Here is a 16,905-nt window from a genome sequence, read left to right as displayed (position 1 = left end):
GCACCAACCTAAAAAGGAAACGTATTTACTGCTCCTGATGTGAATTATGACATTCATCCTGAGGAGGTAGAAGGAGCTTTTGCCAGTTTGGTTTTATTTTTATATATACTTATTTTTATTTTGTTTGTTTTTTTCAGGCAGGGTCTCACTCTGTCACCCAGGCTGGAGTGCAGTGGCAAGGTCATAGCTCGCTGTAACTTCAAACTCCTGGGCTCAAGCAATCCTCCCACTTCAACCTCCCAAATAGCTAGGACTATAGGTGCTTGCCACCAGGCCAGCTAATTTTTTAATTTTTTGTGGAGATAGGGTCTCCCTACGTTGCCCAGGCTGGTCTCAAAGTCCTGGTCTTAAGTAACCTTTCCTCCTCAGCCTCCCAAAGTGCTGGGATTACAGGCACCAGCCACTGCACCAGGCCCAGTTTTGGTTTTAAATAAGACTATTTAACCTATTTTATATCATAACAGTTTTCGTTATTCCTATTTTTTTTCTTTGATAGTACCATTCTAAAGATAAGGGATCTTGGTAACAGGAGAGTCTTCTGTTTGCTCAGTACAAACAATATCTTCATCCTTAGCCCAAGTAGAGATTTTCAAGTTTGGAGTCAGAAGCTATGAGAAGATTAAAGTGGTCTGCATAAGAAAGAAAACATGACTTAGGGTCCCCAAGAATGATCTGCAAACTAGAGAGGGTGGAGAGAATTGGGAATAGAAAAAGGAGACCATGTGACTGGCAGCAGAGGAGAAAGAGCTCCAGACAAGATATATCCAATGAGGACTTGTTAAAATGAAATACTCTTGGGTTCTATAATGAAACCCCCTTGCCTCTGTTTTCTTCATAATATTCAGTAAATACATGGAGTTCAAGAACGCTTTGATTTCAGTGGAGTCAATTTCTAATGAAATAAACTACAGAGAATAATATGAAAACACATATGGGCCAATCATACGTATTTTAAGAGATAAACCATTTCAAATACAACTGAAGCCACTTCTTGTATATGAGTGAATCTCTTATGGTGAATACAAAGAAATGTTATTTCCTGAGTAAAGTCTTCCCATAACTGATATATGGCATATGATTTGTGGGATATTTATGAAGGGATTCATATACATACATACACACTTTTATTTTAAAGATAAAAGTTTAGAAAAAAATACTCCAAATCACTTTCCTAAAAACCTCACTTACTATATTTTGGCAAAATTAATCTCATGCTTTGGTTCTTGAACTCCTATCTGTTATTTTTATTTTGCAGCATCAAAAGCCTGAATAATCAGTCCTCTTGGGGACGAGAAGCTAGGCAGACAGTGAGCCTCATAGCTAACAACATATGCCTTGGAATCAGATGTACTTGGTTTGAGATCCCAACCTCTTTCATAATCTAAGTATGTGACCTCGGGCAAGATATTTCATTTCTCTCAGTGTTTCCTCATCAGTAAATAGTGAAACTATTCATTTCTTAGGTATTTAGAATAAAATGCTTTCTGTATGTAACTGGCACATAGTGGGTGTTCAATAAATGCCAGAAGAACTGGCAGACAAAAAGCATTGATTACTGAACCAGTAAACAGCCCAGAAAATTCTCTTCCAAAGTCCACATTCAGTAAACTTTGTACTAAAAATCTGTGTTCCTTGGTGACCTTGCTTTTCTTCTAATTTAAAAAACAAGTACAGGACTTCCTCTATTTTTCTCCTAGCAACCATCTCATCGTGCTCAAAAGATTTCCATGCCCCGTGCTACAGACTTTCTTCAGTTGCTGCAAAGATGTTTTTTTCTAATGCATAAATGAACTCTGCACAATAAGCCTATAATACAACTGAGTATCACAGTTATTCCCATAATCCCCTCCACCCACGACTGTTTCAATGTTGACTTAATGTTATTCATTTGCTTGTTTTGTTATTGGAAACAAATTCTTAATTAAAATGGCCCAGCATCACCTGGCTCACGTAGAGTGCCACAAGCAATAATCCCTAATGTAATGTACACTTTGGCTTATACCTACAATTTAATTTCTGAAGCCAGAAATATAAATGGATTTTTATAATGGCTTCTGAGTATTAGGTGGGGGAAGATTAGGACTGCTAATGAAGAGCTACTTTCTTAGGAGGCATCTCGTAACAATGCATAATTGTTTCTAGGTGAGATAGACTGAGCATGTAAATGAACACCCAGGTTAGGCTAAAATCTAATTTCTGGCGTGACCTATGTCTGTATGACTTGTGTTATATTTTGGCTTAGTTTCTAGTCTACTCTTTCATATATGAACATTTTATCTGTTGTTAAGGAGCATGAGTCTTTTATTCTATTTTCACTTCTCCTTTCTTTTATTCAGTAATTTGAAATGTTTTCTATTCTGCTGCAAATAACTTTTCAGTTGTGCCTATATAAAAATGTGGTATCTTGGTACAATTATTGCAGCAAAAACTTTGCAAAACTGGTGTAACCCAAGTTTGGAATACAAAGGACAGGCATCTGACAGAACTCGTAAACTGCCCCTCTAGCCCAAATCAATTTCAATGACTTAAAGCCACCATATAACTTTCTCTCCTTTTTCATCCTTTCATAATTGGTTTGGCTGAACTGTCAGGCATCCTTCAATGTTCTAAAGCACCTCTTTCTGTGGCCTCTCATTATAGCAGAGAGGCAGGAAAGGCACTAATATTTCTTGAGCACCAAGCACTCAGTATGCCAGACACTTTCTACAGCTTCACTCATTTAGGACTCCCCCCAGCTTTTGTGAGGCAGGCATTGTCATTCCCATTGGCAGATGTAGAAAATGAAGCTCAAAGAGATAAAATACCAAAGTTCACAGCTGAGGGCTATCACATTACAACAGTGTAGGCCACAGCACACACAACAGGAAGCCTGGTTGAGGAGGAGCTCTCTGTGAGGCAGTACCAATGGAGAGAAGGGTTGACTCTTGCCTAATACACACAAAGTTGCTGTCTATACTGGAGGTGGCCCTGATTGAGTCAAACCCAGGTCTGCCTGATCTTCAAGCTGGTTATCTTTCTGCTGGTCCTGCTGCTTCCCCAAGAGCTAATAGAGTCACCCTGGAGAAGCACTTTCAACAGCTGGCTGCACCACGCCTGAAAAACTCTCCCTAAACAAGAACAGTGGACCTTCCAGCCACTCCCCTTATGTGCTACCCTCACTCTAGTAGATGGTTTGTGAAAATGGCAACAGCTTTCCCCTCCTTATATTCACAACTTTGATGATATGACTTGGTTGTGCCAGACATCAAGAGAGAGAATTGTTTCTCCACTCTTTGACTCTTGGCTATCCTCTTGACCACTTTGGTCAGCAAAGTGCTGCAGAAGTCATAGTGTCCTCTTGGAGCACCAGTTCTGACCTGGGCCTCCAGAGCTCTTGCTTATCCTCTTGCTTCCTGGGAACACTTCCCAGCCAACAAGTGATGAAACCCAGGATAGGTGGTTGGAGAGTGAGAGACTATATGGAACAGAGACAAGTCATTCCTTCTGAGGCCATCCTAGACCAGCTGACCACAGATGCATGCCTGAGTCCAGCCCTGATCTGCTAAGTCTGGCTCAGATGGCAGAACTGTCCAGTTAACCCATCAACTCATGGTTCATGGTCGTTGATTGAAAGCTTGTGGTTTTAAGTCACTAAAATTTGGAGTAGTTTATTATACAGTGTGATAGCTAATTTTGTCAAGTTGGAGGGTGTTTTTAGATGAGATTAACATTTAAATTGGTGAGCTGTGGCTAAAGCAGACTGCTCTCCATAATGCAGACGGGTCTCATCTAATCCATTAAAGGCACCTGAATAGAACAAAATGACTGGCCTCCATCAGCAAGAGAAAATGCTCCAGCAGACTCTGCCTTTGGACTTTATCTGCACCACCAGCCTTCCTGGGTCTCCACTTGCCGGCCTTCAAACTGGAACTGCACCATCAGCTTTCCTGGGTCTCCAGGCTGCCAGTCCACATGGTGCATTTTGGACTTGCCAGTCTGCATAATCATGTAAGCCAATCCCTTATAATCTCCCTTAAAGCTCATTCTATTGGTTCTATTTCTCTGGATAACCCGAATACACACAGCAATTGATAAACTCACTGATATCACTGAACAACCTCTTTCTTTATTCTTCTAAAGTTACCACAGCTTGGCTAGTGCAGAACACGTTCCCCAAGAGCTTCTGTGTCTCCTTACCTCAAGCGCTTCTCCCTGCTGGGGAGACTGAATCATCAGTCTGTCCCTCTGTCCTAAAGTGTCAGGACTCCTTCCTGAAATCATCGATTCTCCTCCATTCCTGACAGGTCCTTGATGTTATCACCTGGAGACTTTTGCCACCTGTCTCTGGCTAAGGAAATAGATGGAGACCTGATGCAGCTTTTCCAGTCCTCTTTTTGTCTCAGGTGCTGCAAAAACCTGTTCTGAAGAGGTTTACACCAACTTTTGCTCTCATGTTTCTCTTGTACTGGTCCTCCGATTGTAGAATTCCACTCTTCCTGAGTTTTCTCTGGCTAGGAAGAGTCAGAACCCTCCCAGAGGAGGATGCAGGAAGAAGACTGGGATGGAATCAGGCAGCTCTCACATGCCCTGGCTCTAGGCTCTCTTTCTTCCTCAAATCTGGAGGGAAATGTCAGAGCCCATGAGCCCATAGTGCCTTGTGTTTACTTCCCTTTAGAGCAGGGCTTTGGCCCCGATCCTTCCAAGGTTGAATTGTCCCAGGAACAAAGATCCTGGCTTCCTGTAGCAGCATCCTTGACCTTCCCTAGCTGCCTGAAAAGCACATGCAAAGGAGCCCTAGCAAAGCGACCACATTTCCCATTCCCACGCCCTTATTCTCTGGGGGTTAGAAACATTCCCTTCACTCCTCCCATCCTGCAGTGTAAGACCACAGGCAGCAGGAGTGTGGTGTATCAACCCACAGGGCAGCAAGGATGGACAGAGGTTCTGGGGCTGTGATTGTCTCGTGAGCTGCCCTGGCTTGACAGATGGGACACTGGCAAATGAAGCCTCCCTGCTCCTTGCTTGGATACCCACATACTGAGCCCTGGGTCCCCTGCCCACTCCTTCTCTCAACAGCTGTGCCATACATTGGCAGCTTCGGAGATGACGCAGGTAATTACGAGCTATGTCCAATGTAGCCCATTAAATGGTACAGCCACTGTAGAAGACAGTATGGCAGTTCCTAAAAAAATTAAACGGAATTGCTATACGATTCAGCAATCCTACTTCTTAGTATATACCCCAAAGAATTGAGAAGTTGGGACTTGAACAGGTGAATGGACAAACAAAATGTAGAATCGACATAAAATGGAATTCTATTCAGCCTTAAAAAGGAAGGAAATTCTGGTACAGGCTACAATTTGGATGAACCTTGAAAACATTAAGCTGAGTGAAACAACCCAGACACAAAGGACAAATATTGTATGATTCCACCTATATGAAGTCCCGAAAAAGGCAAATTCATAGAGATAAAAGAATAGTGGTTACCAAGGGCTGGAGGAAAGGAAAAATGGGGAGTTAATGTTTGATGGGCACAGAATTTCAGTTTGGAATGTTGAAAAAGTTTTGGAGATAGATAGCAGCAACGGCTGTACGACAAGGTGAATGTACTAAATGCCACTGAATTATTTGCTCAAAAAGGCTTTAAGTGGTAAATTGTATGTTGTATATCTTTTACCAAAATAAAAAATTAAAAAGTGGCCCAGTGTGGACTTAGTCAGGAGAAGGGATGATGTTTGTCTGTATGGGTGTCTGGGTCCACTACTGCTTTTGAATGCTTGCATTCTCCACAGCTCCCTCTGCTCTACCTTTAAGCCTTCATAATAAAGTAACTAAGGAATTAGAGATGGCCCTTACCAAGTGTCCTGGGCAGTGTGGTACACAGAAAGCAGTGGCCCTGCCGTTCAAGGGCTCACCATTGGAAATGCAACGCCCTGCCTCAAGCTCTTCAATGACTTCCTACTCAAAGGTCTGCATAGGCCTTACATGCTCTGAGCCCTTCTTAGCTCTCCAGCACATCTGGAAATGCTGTCTCCTTCGATCTCCATTAGCCACAGTGAGCTTGCTGTCCCTTACTGCCAATGTTACTTTCTGCTTAGAACACATTCTCCTCCTCTGTCTTAGCCAGCACTCACATCTTTCAGAGCTCAGCTCAACTGTCACTTTCACAGGGAACACTTCCTTGCCTCCGATCAGGTTAAATTCCCTTATTACATGCTCTTGCAACACCATATCCTTCCTTGGAAGCATTCTTTTTTTTTTTTTTTTTTTTTGAGACAGAGTCTCACTCTGTTGCCAGGCTAGAGTGCAATGGCGTGACCTCAGCTCACTGCAACCTCCACCTCCCAGGTTCAAGTGATTCTCCTGCCTCAGCCTCCCAAGTAGCTGGGACTACAGGCGTGAACCACCATGCCCAGCTAATTTTTGTATTTCTGGTAGAGACGGGGTTTCACCACATCTCTTGAATGGTCTTGATCTCTTGACCTCATGATCCACTCGCCTCGGCCTCCCAAAGTGCTGGGATTACAGGCGTGAGCCACTGCGCCCAGCAGGAAGCATTTTTATATTTATTTGTTCACATCATTATTTGGTTACCTCTGTGTCCTCCACTGAATGATAAGCCCCAGGAGAACAGGGACCTTCTCTAGTTGTCCTCACCATTGAATTCTGTGTCCACAGAGGGCACTCAGTAAGCACTTCAATCATTATTTTCTATGAATGAAAATGAATGAACGAATGAATAGAAAAGTGACTAACAATACCTAAGTTAAAGGCTTTTTTCCAGTTTAGAAGTAAGGGATAAGGTAACTGTTCATCTAATACCACAATTTTCAATGTAGGACAGATTAAGATTACTCTAAAGCAAGAGATGTAATGCATTCTAGATTGACAGTAAAAGGAAAGCTATTCGAGGTAGGGGTTCATTTTACCACACTGCATATTCCAGGCTGACTTTTTTTATTATTATTCAGAGCACAATTTGAAACTAAAATGACACTCTGTTTAATTTTCTCACACTGGTAGTCATTGATCTGCATTCATATCTTCAGAGGAAATGCCACTGAATTCAGGAGGAATATACTTAACCTGCATGGTATTCAAAAATTGCCGGAAGAGCTTAGCTCCCATAAACTATGCCAGTGACCTTGCTAAATAGGTATGTTAAACACTCAAATGTATAATTTTCTACAGGCGCTTTTGGTAAAAACATTCTTCTTTTTCACATCTTCCAGCAAACCTCATTATCCTTCTTGTGACCCTGTAGGCATCTCATTTTCTTTTGGCTTGTTTGCAAGTTTTAAAGTATTAACTGCATCTCCTGCCTCAGGAAGGGTTGCTTGGCTACTACTCTACATTTTTAGAGTGTGAATTCTATTATTTTACCACTGCTACCTTCAAGAATGGAGTTTAATGCATTTTCAAAGAAGCTAGAAATAATTAAAAATGTCTTATCTTTATTAAGTACAGTAAGTTATTCTCATGTGGAAGAACAAGGGGAACATACATGGGGAATATGTATCAATTTTGAATAATGTTGAAACTATATTAAAATAAGATCATAAGTTGGCATTCACCATGGAATTGGGGAAAAGTGCTGCTGTATATAGAATGCTAGCTTTCAGTAAAGTAGGAATAAAGACAAGCAAAACAAGAGCAAGGATGCCCCAGGAACGGGCTCCCAGCTTCATTCATCATCTTTGTAAATTATCTAGAAAAGAAACTATAAAGGATATCTAAAGGAAAATATATAAAAGTGGAACCTTTGCAGCTGACACTGAGGTCTATCAGATAGTGAAATACTGAACGATAATGATTTCAAGAAGATTTATTCAGTGACCTTCTTTTATTGTCTAGTAAATCCCAGGCACTGCACTTGCCTCCAGAGGCAGGTGTAATACCGCAGAAAACACCACCTCTGGTTCTGGGGACCTTGAAATTTTATATGAATGAACACAGAGAGGCATTCTTGCCTGCTTTGGCATTTCTCAAAGTGGACTTTAATTGTGGGATGTTAAAAGGGATTACAATAGGACTTCTCAGAGCCTTCAATGTGTGAGTGAATACTGGGAATCATTTCTATGAATGGGGTATATTATGCAGTGGTCCCCACATTTATTTGAAGATAGAATCTTGGTTTTGTTTTTGGCTTTGTATGTGTGTGTTTGTTTTTGGAGGGACAATATGTGAACTTGTGAGACTAGAATAGGCTGGAACACGCTCTGGAAAATGCTGACTTATTAAAAAAATAGAGGCTTGTCTGGAATTTAAAGAATTTTGGATATCTCTTCATCAAATATTTGCTAAGTACTTAAATCACTGAGAAATGGCATGAGGCCCCACACAAGGGAGCTCTAAAATCCAGTGCCCCTTCAGAACAGCAATGCTCCTAATTGCCGAAAAGTGAACACAACAGACAAATGTCTGTCAACTGATAAATGGATAAACAAAATGTAGTCTATTTATAGAATGGAATATTACATGGCCATAAAAATAAATGAAGTACTGGTACAAGCTATAATATGGTCAACCTTGAAAACATTATGCTAAGTGAAAGAAACCAGACGCAAAAGGCCTCATACTGTATGATTCCACTCATATGAAACATCCAGAGTAAATCTGAAGACAAAGAAAGCAGATTCGTGGTTGCCAGAGGTTGGAGGGAGAGGAGAAGAAGAAGTGACTGCTAATGAGTTCAGGGTTTCTTTTAGGGATGAGGAGAATGTTCTGAAGTTAGATACTGATGATGGTTATCTATACAACTTCGTAAATATACTAAAAATCACTGGATTCTGCACTTTAAAAGAATGAATTTTATAATATGTGTATTTTGTGTCATTAAAAGATCCAATACCCCACCATACCAAATGGTTATCCCTTTTATATTACAGGAATTGAGATGAACACAATCATTTCTTGTCAACAATTATATTTAGTGAAGATACTAGATGTTATTTACAGAAGATATACATACATACAATTCCTACACATTAAATGTAGTCTAATTGTGAAAACAGGAAAAAATGTACTTCAAAATTACATACTAAATAAAATAAATAAAAAGTAATTATTTGGCACAATATCTATTATGTAGCAAATAAATAACTCTATACCATTGATTGAATGAACTATTTACAATCTTTGAAAGTGCAAAACAATTGCTGAAAATTAAGATATTTGTAATAACATTTAAGTCCAGAAAATATGTTTTCATCAGGTACAATAAATTTGTAGCCAATAGTACAGGTTTTTAATGCCCAGGAAAATATTTCAATTTTGACAAATGTTTTATGCATATTGTGCTCTTCTGAAATGTTATTTTCTACTTTAACGCTGGCAAATTTAAGAACCTTGGCATTTCTTAGTGGAATTCTTATGTATATAATCCTGATTTGTAAATTTTGAAAAGTTACATTGTAAACATAAATATTATTCTATATATCATTCAGAAATTACAGACCAGTCCTCCCTAAATTACATAAACAGCCATAATGTTTCATAATAATGTGGTCAGGTTCTATTCCTTCAGAGGTAAGACAATGAAGATGGAAGAATACAACCTATAATTTGGACTTCTATAGATTCCTCACCACCTTCCCGAAACCCCAGGCTCCAAATCAAGATGTTGAGTTAAAATTTTATCCAAATCTATCCCATTTGTAGCACATCTCATCCCATAAACACTCAGAAAAAAATGTCAGGGGCTTGCTAGTTCTCTTGACAAGGCTATTTCTACCAAACTCTTCACGTGGGCCTTATTCGACACTTCAGCAAAGAAGATGGCACAAGTGGAAATGAAACAGGGTAACCACAAACTGGGGATTCCTAAGCTAGAGTGTGTAAGCTTTAGGCAAGTCAAATAATTCCTTCTCTTGCTAGGTAGCTGGTAAGCTGAATGCAGCCCTGAGGTGTCTCAGGATGTGCTTTTGCTTGTTTTGTAGAATTCTCTAGTGGCAATACAGTCAGTAGTAGCATAAATGGCATTTTTGAAAGACTGTGGACTGGAGACAAACTGCTGCTTTGGGCATTTGAAATGTCTATGGTCGACGAGGCTCTAATCTGTGTGACATCTGTGATAAAGTTCTCTGGTTGTCAATCACATTTAATTGCCGTACATAACTCCGGACATCCTGATGGTTCTTATTAGCTTGAGCTGCATCAGGATCTGTTGAAAGAGGAAAGGGCAGAATTGGCATTGTGTAATATATGTATATAAGATACAATCTTACTTCTCCAATTATTTATTACATTTATCGTAGGTTCCTGGGTTCCCTCAAGACCTTTCAACACACCACAATCATTGAAACGTTTCCACTTGGTTGTTCCATCTCCTCCTTCCTACCCTCCAATTTTCTTTTCTTCCCTGGAATCACCTCTTTTGATCATTCTCCTTTGAATTGCACGTTGTAAAAAAAAAAAATGGCACCAAATTAAAAGGGAAGCATGTGTCTGATAGCCCCTGGGTATAGATTAAAATTGTTTCCCTTTCCAGAGGTCTCTGTGTCTCACACTCTGTGTCTCTGCCTCCTTTGATCCAGATGAAGACTAATGTCAAAAGACAGTTTTTATTAGCCCCTCACAAAAGCGCTTAACATCTGGGCCAAACTGAAGCAAGCCAGTGAGACTACAGAGTCCTGACTCCCCTCTTTACTTGCATACAGTATACAGCATTACTATACCGCCTGTATGTTCTTAGAGACTGTCCATATTCAGAAAAAACCCAACTCACAGGCTGAAGTTATGACTTCTGCTAGACGTTTGATTCTTTGATGCTATCTGCTCTGAAAACTCAGCTACCATTCTATTCTGATGCACATCCCAAGCATGTGAGCAACTGAGGTTAACCAATTTCATGAAGATCAGGGCTGAATGATGAGCCAATGCACTCAGCCCTCTCAGGGAACATACATGAATAAGGAAAGCCAGACTAGAAGGTGGTGAACTGGAAACACAGGTCCCTCCGGAAGTGATGACCTGGCTTCTGCATGTTGCTGCCACGGGGAATCTGTGCCTAGAGTTGCCAGATCTTCCTTTTTTTTTTTTTTTTTGTTAAGAAATGGGAAATCTGGATTTCTTCTTCGTGAATTCTCCCAATTTTAAAATGGTGACATTATTTCAAAATAAAAGGGAAAAAAATGCTCTCTTTAGACCCAACACCTCTGTGGGCCACCTCCATTTCATGCATCACTGGGTAGGGCCTCTGGTCTAAGGGGACACCCGGAGTGGCAGAGCCAGACCCTGGCTCCTGACCGGGGTTTCCACCACAGTACACTACCTTCTGCAGTCTGGCTGCTCCTGCTAGATCCACACAGCACTCCCAAAGACAATTAGAATGCCATCTGCACAAGGGGTGAAGGGGAGTGTTGCAGGTCTGAAGGCAGAAAAGCAGAGAGAAGACATACATGCCCCTGCCCCCTGTGAGAAGAAACTCATCAGTATAATTATCACATAGAAATAATACCACAGCAAACTGCAGAGCACATTGTGTTTAATTTCCTCTGCTTCTCACTGGCAGTGTACTCTACATGTACAATATACTGTAATTACATTGTACACATTCCCACAGTGTTTGTGAATCTATTCCTATAGCTTTATCTATAGATTGTTGACTTCGGAGCTGAGCAGCTGTTGTTTACCAGCAGTTACTGATAACTTCAACAAATGCAGTGGAGTTTTTTCTTTTTAAATACATTTTCCCCTTGGCTTCTCTAGGAGGAGACATAGAAGAATGCAAGATTTACTTCCAAAGAAGCTCATAGAACAAAGCATATTATTTTATGGTTCTTGAGCCTCACTGAAAACCTTCTTAAGGCTATAAACCCCCTCAGGCACACACGATCTGGCATATAATTTCAGGGTCCCCTTTTATCCCCGCTGCTGGATTTGGGATTATAAACTCTGGTTATAACTGGTGTCACTTATCTATTCTTGTTTTCACTTGTACAACTGCTTTATGATCACATCTTTAAACACAAAGTAAATTAATAGATGAAAACACATGAGACACTTTAATTCTGGCTGGATCCACATAAGAATAGTTGATGATATGCAAGACTATTCACATTTTGGAAGTCAGAGAAGGCACAGTCATTTGAATCAGTGGCTCCCCAAATCAATGTCATTTTTCTTATATTTTTCCTCCCTATTCATTAAAAAATGAACATTTAGTAGTTCTGGTGTCCCATGTTAGCAAATCTGGCCATGAGCCAGTCCTGCTCTAGGAAGAACAAACAACTGACTAATAAAACAAGAACATCATAGTCTCTTAGCACTGGGTTTATTGGAGGAGACGGTACTGGTAGCCTCAGATTCATGTCTATGTCATAGTATCATATTGAGTTAATGAGATAAATTTCTTCAAGTGACTCATACAATGAGCTTAGCAAAAACCTTTAGTGTTCACCTTCTCATTTCCAGACCAGATTGAGGGAGCCAAAGCTCCACCCCCACCACCAAAGTCCCAGCCCAGAAGAAACAGTAGCACTGGTCTAGTATGCCCACCTGGTGCTATGATGCAACTTAACTCCCAACAGACTAAAATTGTTATTTATTATTAGTAATTTTTTTATATTAAAGTATTATACCAGTTCTTGTGATAGATGTTCAGATTTTAAAAGAGCACCTCAAATTCATGTGGGAATACTAGAAATATAATATGAAATCCTGTTTTTGGACCTTTTACGAATGTGCTATAAACATTAATGCATTCTTGCAACACCCTGAAAGACAATAAATATTATCTTTCCTGGTTTATAATTGACTGAACTGAGTCATCAAGGGCTGATGTGAGTTTCTCAACATGGAGCAATGAGTCATAAAGAGAGTTGGTTTGAGGCAGGATTTGTTGGCAGTCGTACTTTAGTTGTCTCCAGCTGCACTGGATAGAGCAAATTAAATCTCTTTAAATTCATTCACAAAATAATATTCCTATGGTTATTTTCTAGTTTCACAACAATGTAAATATGTTCTAGTTTAAAACAGCAAAAAAAATCTTTAAACTCAAGGCCCCTATCTCATGGAATTCATGGTCCAAAGTGTCTCTGACACAGTCAGATATTTCCCAGGCTCCAAGGGTGTCTCAATGGCCTCATTAAGAAGACCTTAATCACCAACATCTACATTGTAAGAGGTGGCAGCAGTTAACTTACTGAAGGGTTGGCTCCTGTAGTATCTCACTGTTCTGGCCGTATTTGCAATCATGCGCTAAAAGGAATATAGAAAAAAGAAAGATAGAAATTCAAGTAAGCGTAGAGTACAATCCAAAAAGGAAAACAAACCATTTCTGCAATACTTGGTACCATGAGAAGTGACATGTTCTGAGATGTTGACTATCTGAAGGCAACTAGCTGATGTATAACTTGTTTAATTATTTCAAAGGGGTACCCACATACATACAAGGCATTTTCAGGTAAGGAATATTAATGGCATAACTCTCATAATTGTTGGCATGTTCCCCATGATGTAAAAAACATCTATCATGCCTGAGACTGTACATTAGTGCTTTTTCACCATCCTTTCTTGAGGTTGCCATGAATTTGTAAGAGAATCTGTAACTATCCTAGATGTGGAGAAGGGTTAGCTTATCAAGTTCCTCACAGTAAATAAGACTCACTAATGAGGTATGAGATTTTATTGACTGAACAGCAAGTCAAAATATTCTACATTTACATTTTTGCTACACACTCTGTATTACTGACCTCTCTAATCTTCCAGCAAAAGTTTGCATTTTAATGTTAATCCTGATGATTTGATTCCCTCTTTCCCTCCCTTCTTCCTCCTTTCTGATTATAACACTAACATATACACATCTTAGAAATTCAGAAAATAGGCCAGGCGCAGTGGCTCACGCCTGTAATCCCAGCACTTTGGGAGGCCGAGGCGGGTGGATCACGAGGTCAGGAGATCGAGACCATCCTGGCTAACACGGTGAAACCCCCTCTCTACTAAAAATACAAAAAATTAGCCGGGCGTGGTGGCGGGCGCCTGTAGTCCCAGCTACTTGGGAGGCTGAGGCAGGAGAATGGCGTGAACCTGGGAGGTGGAGCTTGCAGTGAGCCGAGATCGCGCCACTGCACTCCAGCCTGGGCGACAGAGTGAGACTCCGTCTCAAGAAAAAGAAAAAAAAAAAAAGAAATTCAGAAAATACAGAAAATGTTAAGAGCAAAGTAAAAATCACTTAGAATATTACTTCACAGAGTAATCTTGTTAATATTTTGGCATATAGCCTTCTTATATTTAAAAATATATAAAAACATGTTTTTCAAAAAATTTGAATTCATATAGTACATACATATTTTATTTTGATTTGAAATTTTTCACATTGCATTGTGACTATTTTCCATGCCATTTGCATTTTAAAACATTTTTTAAAAAGCATGTATTCAACCAAATGGACAGATTATAATTTATTTGACCTTTTAAAATTTGGTCACTAAGCGATCATCTTAATTTCTTTGTAAAGTTTTGGTTGCAATAAAGACTTAAAAGGGAATCTTTTGTGCTGAGCTCAATTAAAAACAAAAGAAAAGAGAAAAGAAAATGGACAGAAACAGAGACTCCTATCCCCTGGGGAAAAACACTGATGAGACCTACGCTCCATTTCTTAGCCAGAATGTCACGGTATTTGAACAATAGCTGGCACTCCTGGTCACTATGTATGTTTCAGGACACCTTACTGCTCAGGCTCTAAAGGGGTTCCTGTGGAGATAACAGATTAATTACAACACTAGCAGAAAATTGATAAGGCTCCACCCAGGGAAAGAGACTCCCTGATCTCTGAGCAGCTATGTAATTCTAGTCAACCCTTTCCTCTCTCACGGACCCTTGGCTTGCCAAAGTATAAGAAAATGACTTTGAGAAAGCTTACATAGTGTAAAAAAAAATCATAGATGAGTCAAGGCCTTACAAATATATTATCTGCAAGCATCATAATACCTCACTGAATACTACTGCTTTGAGGACTCTAGCAAGCCTGAAGTGACATGTACCTGCATTGGATAATTTCGCACACAAAGAGGCAATTGGAAAAGTTAGAACTTCACTTCATCAAAGATCGTAAAAAGTGACACATCCATCTGTTGATCAGCATGAGAAACATATCACAAATCCCTCCCAGAAAATGTAACGTACAATGTATAATTAGCCCTTGATATATGGAGCCGTGAAATAAATAGTAACTATGATAACTTCCCTGCTAATTTACTTTTAAGTTGTTTTTTCACTTCTCTAAAGGCTTTGCATCTGAAGGGCACAAGTATATTCCATGTAGAATTATTGTAATTCTTCAGATATTGAATGGAGTGTAATTACCGAAAACCCTGGGAAATGCTGCCAGTATGCCCCTCTGAAGAATAAAAAAACAATTAGCAGGGGTCAGAAACCTCTTCCTATACCATTTTGTAGGGAGTAATTGTTCTGCTTTTTAGTTTTGAAAGCTAAAACATTTCATTCTGACTTTGGTTTTATGCTACTCTTTAAAGCTATACTCTGAGACTTCATAATTTTTAGCTCATTATGTAGTTTAAAATGTGAGAACAATTGTTTAAATCAGTAATTTCCAGCCCTGAAGTTCATTCTACCTTTCTAAATCTTTGATTAATTTTAACAATGGTTTTAATTTTGACGTATCCTTTTTAATTGTTCTCAAAGATAACTTCAGTTTAACTTCGAAATCCAAATCTGGCTTTACAACGAGGTCCATTCTTTTCCTTTGTGAGGTCCGGACAATAATGTTTAATGGTGTGAACCCACAGTTATGATGTGTGAATCTAACTAGCATTCCTGGTCAATGCATAGTTACAAATGCTTTCACAAGGCCAAAGAAGGGTTAACTTAATATTTTAACTTCACCTCCTTTTGCACCCATTAACACATGTAATATTAAGCAGTTACTGACAACTACACCCAACTACAAGGCACTCTCCTGAGTTGCTGAAAGAGACTTCAGGAGTCACCTCCTTGAACCATCCCCAGAGTGCATAATGCTTTTTCTACAGCCTGCCTATAAACAGTGGCTCTCCCACTGTTTGAATGCATCCAGCAATGAGTAACTCATTACCTCCAAAAATAGCCTCTTTCATTGTTAGACATCTCTGATTATTAAAACTTATCATTTTGAGTTAAAGTCTTTCTCCTTTTACTTTTCGCTCATTTATCCTTGGAGCTCATAATGCATTTGCATAAGACTCCCACGGGCACCATGACAGTTTACAAATGCCACGGCAATGACCCAACAGCAAACACGTTTAATTTCTTTTTAACAGGACAAGTCTTCAAATACTTGAATATAACTGTTATGGATATCTTCACACTCCCAGATCTTTTCTTGTTCAGCCTAAATATTCTCAATTTCTTCAACAATTCTTCATAAGACAGTTTTGGTTCTCTTCCAAACCGTCTCTAGTATGGTGCCCTAGACTAAACAAATTGTAAAGTGCAGAGAAATTATGATCTTTCTTCTTTCCTTGATCTAGATGATGCTATACTGGGCCTACAGTTAAAAAGAAGTCATGCCACTGACATCTGTTGAAGTATTCATGAATTAAACCTCTCAGCCTCCTTTGCTGAGCTGCTGTGTGGATGCAGCTTTCTGCTCTGTGCATGTACAGTTGATTTCTTGGACCAGAGTGGAGGATTTTAAAAACTAAAACCATCTAGTTAGAGTCTATCTTTCCACAAACTTCAGCCTATGTTATTTTTGACGGTAGACAGCTGTTTATTCATTGGTGCTCGCAGTCTAGCCTGGCAGAAACGAAGGTTAAAGAGATATAGGGTTCATTATCCAACTGCTGCAGCAGGGGTGAAACCAAAAATTACACCCTACGCTTCATGGTCCTGCCAGAGCAGGTTGGCCTGCCTGGAGCTGGCCAGGCAACTTTCTATAATGCCAGGCCGGGGGGGAGTGTCTGATTAGTCTAAAGCACAGATTCT

The 16,905-nt window shown here is 39.7% G+C and overlaps 1 protein-coding gene across 6 annotated transcripts in view; it reads right to left on the bottom strand.

Annotated features, from left to right (window-relative positions):
• Positions 1-8,769: 8,769 nt before the first annotated feature.
• RAPGEF4 (Rap guanine nucleotide exchange factor 4) overlaps positions 8,770-16,905 on the bottom strand; it is a 317,379-nt gene continuing 309,243 nt past the window's right edge. For all 6 annotated transcript variants that reach the window (XM_034954511.3, XM_034954513.3, XM_034954512.3 and 3 more), the window contains 2 exons: positions 13,125-13,179; positions 8,770-10,141 (listed from right to left, as the gene is read on the bottom strand). In XM_034954511.3, the coding sequence (XP_034810402.1) occupies positions 10,014-10,141; positions 13,125-13,179 (183 nt within the window). In that variant the 3' untranslated portion in view covers positions 8,770-10,013. The remainder of the gene's footprint in view (positions 10,142-13,124; positions 13,180-16,905) is intronic.

The sequence above is a fragment of the Pan paniscus genome, chromosome 13 (genome assembly GCF_029289425.2).
Source record: "Pan paniscus chromosome 13, NHGRI_mPanPan1-v2.0_pri, whole genome shotgun sequence".
NCBI lineage: Eukaryota > Metazoa > Chordata > Mammalia > Primates > Hominidae > Pan > Pan paniscus.
Note: the sequence above shows the minus strand (reverse complement) of the source record. Positions and strands in the feature narration are given on the sequence as shown.